Source organism: Somniosus microcephalus, chromosome 4 (assembly GCF_052327205.1).
Source record: "Somniosus microcephalus isolate GS21.2 chromosome 4, FLI_Smic_1.0, whole genome shotgun sequence".
Classification (NCBI taxonomy): domain Eukaryota; kingdom Metazoa; phylum Chordata; class Chondrichthyes; order Squaliformes; family Somniosidae; genus Somniosus; species Somniosus microcephalus.
Window position 1 is genome coordinate 147,320,429 of NC_140990.1, and position 14,167 is coordinate 147,334,595.

The window sequence follows — 14,167 nt, forward strand, 5'->3', positions numbered from 1 at the left end:
CAGGGGAGGAGAGGGAGGGGAACCAGTGAGTGTAGAACTGAACCCAGCCAGAGTCAGCACCTTCAGGGGAGGAGAGGGAGGGGAAGCAGTGAGTGTAGAACTGAACCCAGCCAGAGTCAGCACCTTCAGGGGAGGAGAGGGAGGGGAACCAGTGAGTGTAGAACTGAACCCAGCCAGAGTCAGCACCTTCAGGGGAGGAGAGGGAAACCAACCAGTGAGTGTAGAACTGATCCCAGCCAGAGTCAGCACCTTCAGGGGAGGAGAGGGAGGGGAACCAGTGAGTGTAGAACTGAACCCAGCCAGAGTCAGCAGCTTCAGGGGAGGAGAGGGAGGGGAACCAGTGAGTGTCGAACTGAACCCAGCCAGAGTCAGCACCTTCAGGGGAGGAGAGGGAGGGGAAGCAGTGAGTGTAGAACTCAACCCAGCCAGAGTCAGCACCTTCAGGGGAGGAGAGGGAGCGGAACCAGTGACTGTGGAACTGAACCCAGCCAGAGTCAGCACCTTCAGGGGAGGAGAGGGAGGGGAAGCAGTGAGTGTAGAACTCAACCCAGCCAGAGTCAGCACCTTCAGGGGAGGAGAGGGAGCGGAACCAGTGACTGTGGAACTGAACCCAGCCAGAGTCAGCACCTTCAGGGGAGGAGCGGGAGGGGAACCAGTGCGTGTAGAACTGAACCCAGCCACAGTCAGCACATTCAGGGGAGGAGAGGGAGGGGAACCAGTGAGTGTAGAACTGAACCCAGCCAGAGTCAGCAGCTTCAGGGGAGGAGAGGGAGCGGAACCAGTGACTGTAGAACTGAACCCATCCAGAGTCAGCACCTTCAGGGGAGGAGCGGGAGGTGAACCAGTGCGTGTAGAACTGAACCCAGCCACAGTCAGCAGATTCAAGGGAGGAGAGGGAGGGGAACCAGTGAGTTTAGAACTGAACCCAGCCAGAGTGAACACCTTCAGGGGAGGCGAGGGAGGGGATCCAGTATGTGTAGAACTGAACCCATCCAGAGTCAGCACCTTCAGGGGAGGGGAGGGAGGGGAACCAGTGTGTGTGGAACTGAACCCAGTCATAGTCAGCACCTTCAGGGGAGCAGAGGGAGGGGAACCAGTGAGTGTAGAAGTGAACCGAGCCAGAGTCAGCACCTTCAGGGGAGGAGAGGGAGGGGAACCAGTGAGTGTAGAACTGAACCCAGCCACAGTCAGCACATTCAGGGGAGGAGAGGGAGGGGAACCAGTGAGTGTAGAACTGAACCCAGCCAGAGTCAGCACCTTCAGGGGAGGAGAGGGAGCGGAACCAGTGACTGTAGAACTGAACCCAGCCAGAGTCAGCACCTTCAGGGGAGGAGCGGGAGGTGAACCAGTGCGTGTAGAACTGAACCCAGCCAGAGTCAACACCTTCAGGGGAGGGGAGGGAGGGGAACCAGTGAGTGTAGAACTGAACCCAGCCAGAGTGAACACCTTCAGGGGAGGAGAGGGAGGGGATCCAGTGTGTGTAGAACTGAACCCATCCAGAGTCAGCACCTTCAGGGGAGCAGAGGGAGGGGAACCAGTGAGTGTAGAAGTGAACCCAGCCAGAGTCAGCTCCTTCAGGGGAGGAGAGGGAGAGGAACCAGTGAGTGTAGAACTGAACCCAGCCAGAGTCAGCACCTTCAGGGGAGGAGAGGGAAACCAACCAGTGAGTGTAGAACTGATCCCAGCCAGAGTCAGCACCTTCAGGGGAGGAGAGGGAGGGGAACCAGTGAGTGTAGAACTGAACCCAGCCAGAGTCAGCACCTTCAGGGGAGGAGAGGGAGGGGAACCAGTGAGTGCAGAACTGAACCCGTCCAGAGTCAGCACCTTCAGGGGAAGACAGGGAGGGGAACCAGTCATTGTAGAACTGAACCCAGCCAGAGTCAGCACCTTCAGGGGAGGAGAGGGAGGGGATCCAGTGAGTGTAGAACTGAACCCAGCCAGAGTCAGCACCTTCAGGGGAGGAGAGGGAGGGGATCCAGTGAGTGTAGAACTGAACCCAGCCAGAGTCAGCACCTTCAGGGGAGGAGACGGAGGGGGACCAGTGAGTGTAGACCTGAACCCAGCCAGAGTCAGCACCTTCAGGGGAGGAGAGGTAGGGGAACCAGTGAGTGTAGAACTCAACCCAGCCTGAGTCAGCATCTTCAGGGGAGGAGAGAGTGCAGAACCAGTGAGTGTAGAACTGAACTCAGCCAGAGTCAGCACCTTCAGGGGAAGAGAGGGAGGGGAACCAGTGCGTGTAGAACTAAACCCAGCCAGAGTCAGCACCTTCAGGGGAGGAGAGGGAGGGGAACCAGTGAGTGCAGAACTGAACCCGGCCAGAGTCAGCACCTTCAGGGAAGGAGAGGGAAGTGAACCAGTGCGTGTAGAACTGAACCCAGCCAGAGTCAGCACCTTCAGGGGAGGAGAGGGAGGGGATCCAGTGAGTGTATAACTGAACCCAGCCAGAGTCAGCACCTTCAGGGGAGGAGAGGGAGGGGATCCACTGAGTGTAGAACTGAACCCAGCCAGAGTCAGCACCTTCAGGGGAGGAGAGGGAGGGGAACCAGTGAGTGTAGAACTGAACCCAGCCAGAGTCAGCACCTTCAGGGAAGCAGAGAGAGGGGAACCAGTGACTGTAGAACTGAACCCAGCCAGAGTCAGCACCTTCAGGCGAGGAGAGGGAGGGGATCCAGTGAGTGTAGAACTGAACCCAGCCAGAGTCAGCACCTTCAGGGTAGGCGAGGGAGGGGATCCAGTGAGTGTAGAACTGAACCCAGCCAGAGTCAGCACCTCAGGGGAAGAGAGGGAGGGGATCCAGTGAGTGTAGAACTGAACCCAGCCAGAGTCAGCATCTTCAGGGGAGGAGAGGGAGGGGATCCAGTGAGTGTAGAACTGAACCCAGCCAGAGTCAGCACCTTCAGGGGAGGAGAGGGAAGGGAACCAGTGAGTGTGGAACTGAACCCAGCCTGAGTCAGCACCTTCAGGGGAGGAGAGCGAGGGGAACCAGTGAGTATAGAACTGAACCCAGCCAGAGTCAGCACCTTCAGGGGAGGAGAGGGAGCAGAACCAGTGACTGTAGAACTGAACCCAGCCAGAGTCAGCACCTTCAGGGGAGGAGCGGCAGGGGAACCAGTGCGTGTAGAACTGAACCCAGCCAGAGTCAGCACCTTCAGGGGAAGAGAGGGAGGGGATCCAGTGAGTGTAGAACGGAACCCAGCCAGAGTCAGCATCTTCAGGGGAAGAGAGGGAGGGGAACCAGTGACTGTAGAACTGAACCCAGTCAGAGTCAGCACCTTCTGTGGAGGAGAGGGAGGGGAACCAGTGATTGTAGAACTGAACCCAGCCACAGTCAGCACGTTTAGAAGAGGAGAGGGAGGGGAACCAGTGATTGTAGAACTGAACCCACCCAGAGTCAGCACCTTCAGGGGAGGAGAGGAAGAGGAACCAGTGAGTGTAGAGCTGAACCAGCCAGAGTCAGCACCTTCAGGGGAGGGGAGGGAGGGGAACCAGTGACTGTAGAACTGAACCCGGCCAGAGTCAGCACCTTCACGGGAGGGGAGGGAGGGGAACCAGTGAGTGTGGAACTGAACCCAGTCATCGTCAGCACCTTCAGGGGAGGAGAGGGAGGGGAACCAGTGAGTGTAGAAGTGAACCCAGCCAGAGTCAGCACCTTCAGGGGAGGATAGGGAGGGGATCCAGTGAGTGTAGAACTGAACCCATCCAGAGTCAGCACGTTCAAGGGAGGGGAGGGAGGGGAACCAGTGAGTGTAGAACTGAACCCAGCCAGAGTCAGCACCTTCAGGGGAGGAGAGGGAAGGGAACCAGTGCGTGTAGAACTGAACCCAGCCAGAGTCAGCACTTTCAGTGGAGGAGAGGAAGGGAACCTGTGCGTGTCGAACTGAACCCAGCCAGAGTTAGCACCTTCAGGGGAGGAGAGGGAGCGGAACCAGTGACTGTAGAACTGAACCCAGCCAGAGTCAGCACCTTCAGGGGAGGAGCGGGAGGGGAACCAGTGAGTGTAGAACGGAACCCAGCCAGAGTCAGCACCTTCAGGGGAGGAGAGGGATGGGAACCAGTGATTGTGGAACTGAACCCAGCCTGAGTCAACACCTTCAGGGGAGGAGAGCGAGGGGAACCAGTGAGGGTAGAACTGAACCCAGCCAGAGTCAGCATCTTCAGGGGAGGAGAAGGAGAGGATCCAGTGACTGTAGAACTGAACCCAGCCAGAGTCAGCACCTTCAGGGGAAGAGAGGGAGGGGATCCAGTGAGTGTAGAACTGAACCCAGCCAGAGTCAGCACCTTCAGGGGAAGAGAGGGAGGGGAACCAGTGAGTGTAGAACTGAACCCAGCCAGAGTCAGCACCTTCAGGGGAGGAGAGGGAAGGGAACCAGTGAGTGTAGAACTGAACCCAGCCAGAGTCGGCACCTTCAGGGTTGGAGAGGGAAGGGAACCAGTGCGTGTAGAACTGAACCCAGCCAGAGTCAGCACCTTCAGTGGTGGAGAGGGAGGGGAACCAGTGAGTGTAGAACTGAACACAGCCAGAGTCAGCACCTTCAGGGGAGGAGAGGGAGGGGAACCAGTGAGTGTAGAACTGAACCCAGCCAGAGTCAGCACCTTCAGGGGAGGAGAGGGAGGGGAACCAGTGAGTGTAGAACTGAACCCAGCCAGAGTCAGCACCTTCAGGGGAGGAGAGGGAGGGGAACCAGTGAGTGTAGAACTGAACCCAGCCAGAGTCGGCACCTTCAGGGTTGGAGAGGGAGGGGAACCAGTGAGTGTAGAACTGAACCCAGCCAGAGTCAGCACCTTCAGTGGTGGAGAGGGAGGGGAACCAGTGAGTGTAGAACTGAACACAGCCAGAGTCAGCACCTTCAGTGGTGGAGAGGGAGGGGAACCAGTGAGTGTAGAACTGAACACAGCCAGAGTCAGCACCTTCGGGGGAGGAGAGGGAGGGGAATCAGTGAGTGTAGAACTGAACCCAGCCAGAGTTGGTGGTGAGAATTGGGAGCGGAGGAGAAACTATCTTGAGACGTGTGATGTGTTTGGATTTTAGCACAGGGAGGAGGGACAATGTGTGGGATGGGGATTTGGAGGCAAAAGAGAGGAAAGAATGTTCCATAGAAACTAGAATTGTTTGTTCTGAATTTCTATCCAGTACTTAGTGACGAGTTATGTAAACTCCTGTTACAGGGTATTAGAAGGGGAGGATTTCCAGACCGGAAACTCAAACCAAACATTACATCAAGATCTGACAGAGTCACTCGATCCCTCAGGACCTGAACATCATCAGCCTTTGAATGTGGAAGGAGAAATGTTTGTCTGTTCTGTCTGTGGGAAAAGATTTCAAACATCAGTGTGACTGGAAAAGCACCGAGACACACACACCCGAGTGAGAGTGTTCCAGTGCACTTACTGTGGAAAGAGTTTAACCAGTTACAAAGCCTGAAAAAACATTGCACCATTCACAGTGGGGAGAAACCGTACAAGTGTTCTGTGTGTGGATGAGGCTTCAACAGATCGTCCAACCTGGAGAGACACAAGGGCTCCCATGGAGAAACCGTGGAAATGTGGGGACTGTGGGAAGGGATTCAATTACCCATCCCAGCTGGAAATTCATCGACGCAGTCACACCGGGGAGAGGCCGTTCACCTGCTCTCACTGCGGGATGAGGTTCAAGTGTTCATCCCACCTGCTGACACACCAGCGAGTTCACACTGGGGAGAGGCCGTTCACCTGCTCTGAGTGTGGGAAGTTATTTACTCGGTCATCGAACCTTCTGACACACCAACGAGTTCACACTGGGGAGAGACCATTCACCTGCTCTGAGTGTGGGAAGGGATTCACTCATTCATCCGACCTGGTGAGACACCAGCGAGTTCACACTGGGGAGAGACCATTCACCTGCTCTGAGTGTGGGAAGGGATTCACTCAGTCATCCGACCTGGTGAAACACCAGCAATTTCACACTGGGGATTGGCCGTTCACCTGCTCTCACTGCGGGATGAGGTTCAAGTGTTCATCCAACCTTCTGACACACCAGCGAGTTCACACTGGGGAGAGACCATTCACCTGTTCTGAGTGTGGGAAGGGATTCACTCAGTCATCAGACCTGGTGAGACACCAGCGAGTTCACACTGGGGAGAGGCCATTCACCTGCTCTCACTGTGGGATGAGGTTCAAGCGTTCATCCCACCTGCTGACACACCATCGAGTTCACACTGGGGAGAGGCCGTTCACCTGCTCCGAGTGTGGGAAGGGATTTACTCAGTCATCCAGCCTTCTGACACACCAGCGAGTTCACACTGGGGAGAGACCATTCACCTGCTCTGAGTGTGGAAAGGGATTCTCTCATTCGTCCAACCTTCTAACTCACCAGCGGGTTCACACTGGGGAGAGACCATTCACCTGCTGAGTGTGGGAAGGGATTCACTCAGTCATCCCACCTGCTGAGACACCAGCGAGCATGACGGCAGGGGTTGGATTCTGCTGTTATTGCTGTATCCAGGACTGAACCATGTTCATTCTGAAAGTTGGGGTTTGTTTCTGCTGATGTTAAACTCCAGCCAGTTATAGGGGTTATTAATATTGTGATATTTCAAATAACACAGTGTGTCGATATTTGATGTCTCCAAGATAAGAGGAGACTAATTGATGTCCTGTTACCGACTGCTCCATTTTTGGGCCTTTTCTCCTTTCTAACTCGAGATTATTTCAGTTCTCGTACCTTCGAGAGGGATTGAAGAGTAGGGGTGAAAGAGGAGCTGAGGTGAGGGGGGTTGGAGAGTAGGGGTGAAAGAGGTGTTGGGGTGAGGGGGGTTGGAGAGTAGGGGTGAAAGAGGAGTTGGGGTGAAGGGGGTTGGAGAGGAGTCCTTGACCGTGTCTGTTCAATTTCCCACACTTCTGCTCTCACCCCTTCCCCTCTCCCTCCCAGAACCACGATAGGGTTCCCCTTGTCCTCATCTTTCACCTCACCAGCCTCCACATTCAACGGATCTTCCTCCGCCACCTCCAGTATGATCCACCACCAAACACATCTTCCCTTCCCCTCCCATTTCAGCACTACGAAGGGATCACTCCCTCCACAACACCCTGGTCCACTCCTCATCAACCCCAGCACCCCATCCCCTTCCCAAGACACCTTCCTGTGCAAGCGCAGGAGATGCAACACCTGCCCTTTTACCTCCTCCCTTCCCACTGTCCAGGGCCCCAAACACTTCCAGGTGAAACAGCGATTTACTTGTACTTCTTGCAATCTAGTATACTGTATTCACTGCTCACGATGCGGTCTCCTCTACATTGGGGCGACCAAACGCAGATTGGATGACCGCTTTGCGGAACACCTCCATTCATGCCGTAAGCGTGACCCTGAGCTTCTGGTCGCCTGTCAGTTTAATTCTCCGCTCCACTCCCACACTGATCTCTCTGTCCTCCGCCTCCTCCACTGTTCCAGAGAAGCTCAGCGTAAGCTTGTGGAACAGTTCCTCATCTTTCAATTAGAGACTTTACAGCCTTCTGGGCTCAACATCGAGTTCAACAATTTCAGACTGTAACCTCGGTCCCTATTTTTTCCAGACCGCAGCTGCTGGTGATTCTGCCATTCCCATTTAAACCTCTTCTAGACTCATCTTTTGTTTCTTTACTTGTCCCATTACCATCTCCTTTTGCCTTGCACCATCCTCCCTTTTGTTATTTAATCTCGCCTGCCTTCCACCCTATCACAGACCTTCCCTTTTGTTCTTTCCTCCCCTCCCCCCTTTCTCTGCCCCTGCACTTGCTTAAAATCTGTTACATCTCTAACTTTTTCCAGTTCTGGCGAAAGGTCATCGACCTGAAACGTTAACTCTGTTTCTCTCCCTTCAGAGGCTGCCTGACCTGCTGAGTATCTCCAGCATTTTCTGTTTTTATTCCTGAACCAGTTATATTACACTAGACCCTGTCTCTGTTTATATTACCCTAGACCCTGTCTCTGTTTATATTACACTAGGCCCTGTCTCTGTTTATATTACACTAGAACATCTCTCTGTTTATATTACACTAGACCCTGTCTCTGTTTATATTACACTAGACCCTGTCTCTGTTTATATTACACTGGACCCTGTCTCTGTTTATATTACACTCGACCCTGTCCCTGTTTATATTACACTAGACCCTGTCTCTGTTTATATTACACTAGACCCTGTCTCTGTTTATATTACACTAGACCCTGTCTCTGTTTATATTACACTAGACCCTGTCTCTGTTTATATTACACTAGACCCTGTCTCTGTTTATATTACACTAGACCCTGTCTCTGTTTATATTACACTGGACCCTGTCTCTGTTTATATTACACTAGACCCTGTCTCTGTTTATATTACACTAGACCCTGTCTCTGTTTATATTACACTAGACCCTGTCTCTGTTTATATTACACTGGACCCTGTCTCTGTTTATATTACACTGGACCCTGTCTCTGTTTATATTACACTAGACCCTGTCTCTGTTTATATTACACTAGATCCTGCCTCTGTTTATATTACACTGGACCCTGTCTCTGTTTATATTACACTTGGCCCTGACTCGGTTATTACTGCCCTAGATTCTGTCTTTGTTAGATCTTTAGAAAAATTGATATTCATGTAAATAAAGATATATAATTGCATGGGTGGGAGGAAGCAATCATTTTTGTTTGGAAGCATACGTTTAGTCTTGCATGATAACATGAGCAGGAGTAGGCCATTTGGATCCTCGAGCCTGCTCCACCATTCAATAAGATCATGGCTGATCTTCTACCTCAACTCCACTTTCCTGTACTATCACCATATCCCTTGATTCCCTTAATATTCAAAAATCTATCGATCTCTGTCTTGAATATACTCAACAACTGAGCCTCCACAGCCCTCTGGGGTAGAGAATTCCAAAGATTCACCACCCTCTGAGTGAAGAAATTTCTCCTCATCTCAGACCTAAATGGCCGACCCCTTATTCTGAGACTGACCCCTGGTTCTGGACTCCCCAGCCAGGGGAAACATCCTTCCAACATCTACCCTGTCAAGCCTGTAAGATTTTTTATGAGATCACCCCTCATTCTTCTAAACTCTAGAGAATATAGGCCGAGTCTACTCGATCTCTCTTCATAGGACAATCTCCCCATCCCAGGAAACAGTCTGGTGAACCTTCGTTGCACTCCCTCTATGGCAAGTATATTCTTCCTTAGGTAAAGAGACCAGGTGTGGCCTCACCGGGGCCCTATATAATTGCAGTAAGACGTCTTTACTCTTATACATAAATCCTGTTGTAATAAAGGTCAACATACAATTTCCTTTCCGAATTGCTTGCTGTACCTGCATATTAACTTTGTGATTCGTGTACAACACCCAGGTCCCCCTGAACACAGTTCTCCACATTATATTCCATTTGCCATGTCCTTGCCCACTCACTTAGCCTGTCTATATCCCCTTGAAGCCTCCTTGCATTCTCCTCACAACTTACATTCCCACCCAGCTTTGTATCATCAGCAAACTTGGATATATTACATTTGGTCCCCTCATCCAAATCATTGATATAGATTGTGAATAGCTGAGGCCCAAGCACTGATCCTTGTGGTACCCCACTAGTTACAGCCTGCCAACCCAAAAATGACCCGTTTATTCCTACACTCTGTTTTCTGTCCGTTAACCAATCCTCAATCCATGCTACTATATTACCCCAATCCCGTGAGCCCTCATTTTGTTAATAACCTCTTGTGTGGCACCTTATCGAATGCCTTCTGAATATCCAAATACATCATATCCACTGGTTTCCCCTTATCTATTCTGCTAGTTACAACCTCAAAAAACTCAACAGATTTGTCAAACACGATTTCCCTTTCATAAATCCATGTTGACTCTGCCCAATCCTATTATTATTTCCTAAGTGCTGTGTTAGCACGTCCTTAATAATAGATTCTAGCATTTTCCCTACGACTGATGTCAGGCTAACTGGTCTGTCGTTCCCCGTTTTCTCCCTCCTTTCTTAAACATTGAGGTTACATTTGCTACTTTCCAATCCGCGGGAGCCATTCCAGAATGTATGGAATTTTGGAAAATGACAACCAATGCATCCACTATCTCTATAGCCACCTCTTTCAAAACCCTAGGATGTAAGCCAACAGGTCATGGGGATTTATCTGCTTTCAGTCCCATTAATTTCTCCAGTACTTTTTTTTTACTCATACTAATTTCTTTCAGTTCCTCATTTTCGCTAGAGCCTTGGTTCTCCACTATTTCCGGGAAGCTTTTTACATCTTCTTCCATGAATAATACTACCTTTAACTTCGATTGTTAGCCACGGTTGGACCACTTTTCCTGTGGGGTTTTTGTGCCTTAATGGAATGTATATTTGTTGTAAATTGTGTATTAATTCTTTAAATGCTAGCCATTGCTTGTCTACCATCATACCTTTTAATGTAGTTTCCCAATCTACCGTAGCCAACTCGCCCCTTATACCTACACTGTTTGCTTTGTTTAGATTTAAGACCCTAGTTTCGGATTTAACTCGATCACTGACTTTCAAACTCAATATAAAATTCTATCATATTAGATAGGCTTCTTTACTACAAGGTTATTAATTAACCCTTTCTCATTGCACAATACTAGATCTAAACTAGCCTGTTCCCTAGTTGGTTCCTTTAACCTACTGATCAAGAAAACTATCTTGCATACATTCCATGAATTCGTCCTCCACACGATCACTGCAAATTTGGTTTGCCCAGTCTATATGTAGATTAAAGCCCCTGTTAATAATAGTCTTGTTGATAACTATCAGAAGCTATGTGCAATGTCTAATTGATGTGGGATTATGTGGGTAACATCTGTGTTGAAAGGACGGGGTGAACCTTGTAACAATCCCCCAGAGATGAGCTGGGATTGAGGGACAGGACTGAAGGTGAGCAATAGTGCCCTGCACTTTGCACTAATTAGTGACAAACTCTGTGTGTTAAAGTTTACTCATTCACACTTGTGTTGTGCTGTGCCGATTGCTCCCAGTTTGTGAATGGTCAGGATTGTTTTTGCGGCAGTATTTTCTATTGAGCTTTGGCGGAACCCACTGATTGGATGAGACAGAGCCTGGAACCGTGACCTCACAGTACCGCCGGATGGGCGGCCGCAGGGTCCTAATGCCCACCGGGTGCACCAGCTCTCAGCGGGTTCAGAGCAACTACTGAAAAGAGCCCCACAAAGTGTTTGCTGTGTGTGTACAAAGCTCATCATTCTTAATGTATGCAAGCACATTCCACTCAGAGAAATCATTATCTTCAGTCATTATTGATCAGCATTTTATTTCCTTTATTCACAGTGTAACTTCCGAGCGTTGAATCCCTTTAACATTTATTGATAACCCATTGTCTTGTGGGCTGTTGTTTAGAAAGTGATGTCACACTGACCATCCCGTTACCAAGGTGAGCCTGTCTGTCCACAGTATTCAGTGGGAAAGGGGATTAAATCACACCGAGGATAATGAGCAGCCACCCACCAGTCTCTGCACTTTATTGTCCAGTGATCACCTCACCATCACACACAAGCTCCTGATATAAACCTCCAGTGTGTGATGATTGGTACAAGTGATGTTAAAAATGAAACTGTACCTGGACCTGACGTGAGGTTAATAAATCTGTAATTTCTCTGACTTATTATTTCCCTTGTTTGGAAAGGAATGAAACACTTGCTGCTCTCCAGTAAATTTCGCACTATTTCTGTTTCCACAATCTTCTATTTCTTGACTATTACCTTCACTGTTTCCTCTCCAACCTGTTCCAGTATTTTTGGACACATACTACCAGGACCTGCTGATTCCCCCATATTCAGGGCCTTTACTCTTTAAACGTGGTGATGTGTTTTTTACTCCAGCACTACAGGGATTGAGCAGAGTGTTTATCGCAATAACGGGATTTCCTTCCATTAATGATATGAAATTGGACATTGGGGGGGGGGGGGGGGGGTAAAACAGGCAGAATCACGTTCTCCACCCGTTATCCGACACGCCCAGTATTCAGTTGTGTGAAAGTCCATGGAGTGGAATATCGGGCAGGGTGTATAACGGGCGGGCGATGCCACACCGCCTGTGCAGCGTCCCCGGCCCCCAACACCAGGTCCAATGTCAGGACATTCTGATGAGGTCACATCGAGCACTCCGAGTGGCTGAGGGTCAGAGGTCACACTGATGTTGCCATGGCCACCGAGTGACACTGACGACGCTGCATTGTCTTGGTGATGATGTCACAGGGTGATTATGTGTCGCTGATGTGAAGAAGTCAAACTGGTAAAACCCTAATGCAACATGCAGGAGGTTGCACTCATAATAAATAAAAACAGAAAATGCTGGAAATACTCAGCAGGTCAGGCAGCATGTGTGGAGAGAGAAACAGAGTTAACATTTCAGCTCGGTGACCTTTCGTCAGAACTGGGAAATGTTAGAGATATAACAGATTTTAAGCAGGTGCAGAGGTAGGGAAAGGGGGGAGGGGAGCAAAGAACAGAAGGGAATTTCCATACTAGTGCTTCCGATATGTCTTCCTTTTACCTCAACCGAGGATTCCCCTCTACTGTGGTTGACAGGGCTCTCGGCCGTGTCCATTCCATCTCCTGCAATTCTGCTCTCACCCCTTCCTCTTCCTCCCAGAACCACGATAGTGTTCCCCTTGTCCTCGCCTTTCACCCCACCAGCCTCCACAGCCAATGGATCATCCTCCGCCACCTCCAGCATGATCCCACCACCAAACACATCTTCCCCTCCCCTTCCAGCATTCCAAAGGGACTGCTCCGCGAAACCCTGGTCCATTATTCAATCTCCCCCAACACCCCCTCCCCTTTCCATGGCATCTTCCCGTGCAAGCGCAGGAGTTGCAACACCTGCCCTTTTACCTCTGTCCAGACCCCTCATGATTTTGAACACCTCTATCAAATCTCCTCTCATTCTTCTCTGCTCTAAGGAGAACAACCCCAGCTTCTCCAGACTATCCACGTAACTGAAGTACCTCATCCCTGGAACCATTCTCGTAAATCTTTTCTGCACCCTCCCTAAGGCCTTCACCCTTCCTAAAGTGCAGTGCCCAGAATTGGACACAATACTTCAAAGTTTTATACAGGTTCATCATAATTTCTACACTTTTGTACTCTATACCTCGATCCATAAAGCCCAGGATCTCGTAAGCTTTTTTAACTGCTTTCACAACCTGCCCTGCCACCTTCAACAATTTGTGCACACATACCCCAAGGTGTCTGTTCATGCACCCTTTTAGAATTGTACTATTTAGTTTATATTTCCTCTCTTTATTCTTTCTACCTAAATGTATTACTTTTCACTTTTCTACATTAAATTTCATCTGCCACGAGTCTGCCCATTTCACCAGCCTGTGTCTGTCCTCCTGAAGTCTATCACTCTCCTCACTGTTCACTATACTTCCAAGTTCTGTGTCATCTGCAAATTTTGAAATTGTGCCTTGTACACCCATGTCCAAGTCATTCATATATATCAAGAAAAGCAGCAGTCCTAGAACCGATCCCTTGGGTACACCACTCTAAACCTTCCTCCAGTCCAAAAAACAACCGTTCACCACTACTCTGTTTCCTGCCTTTAAGCCAATTTTGAATTCATGGTGCCGCTGTCTCTTTTAATCCATGGGCTTCAACTTTGCTGGCAAGTCTACGTCAACCGCATTGTCCTCATCAACCCCCTCTGTTACATCATCAAAAAGTAGATAAAGTTAGTTAAACATGATTTACATTTAACAAATCCATGTACAGTCCCAGGTTTAGAATCCCCATGAACAGTCCGAGCATTAGAATCCCCATGTGCAGTCCCAGGGTGGGAATCCGCATGTACAGTCCCAGGGTTGGAATCCCCATGTACAGTCCCAGGGCTGCAATCCCGAGGTACAGTCCCTGGGTTAGAATCCTCATGTACAGTCCCAGGGTTGGAATCCCCATGTACAGTCCCAGGTTTTGAACACCATGTATATTCCCAGGGTTAGAATCCCCATGTACAGTCCCAGGGTTGGAATCTCCATGTACATTCCCAGGGCTAGAATCCCCATGTACAGTCCCAGGGTTTGAACACCATGTATATTCCCAGGGTTAGAATCCCCATGTACAGTCCCAGGGTTGGAAATCCCATGTACAGTTCCAGGTTTGGAATCCCCATGTATTGGCCCAGGGATGGAATCCCCATGTAC

General features: G+C 50.0%; 1 protein-coding gene across 2 annotated transcripts in view; it reads left to right on the plus strand.

The window, feature by feature from the left end:
* LOC147119898 (uncharacterized) overlaps window positions 1-11,622 on the plus strand; it is a 77,569-nt gene extending 65,947 nt beyond the window's left edge. For both annotated transcript variants that reach the window (XM_085985298.1, XM_085985300.1), the window contains one exon: window positions 5,167-11,622. In XM_085985298.1, coding sequence (XP_085841424.1) covers window positions 5,525-6,388 — 864 coding nt within the window. In that variant the 5' untranslated portion in view covers window positions 5,167-5,524 and the 3' untranslated portion in view covers window positions 6,389-11,622. The remainder of the gene's footprint in view (window positions 1-5,166) is intronic.
* The last annotated feature ends 2,545 nt before the right edge of the window (window positions 11,623-14,167 follow it).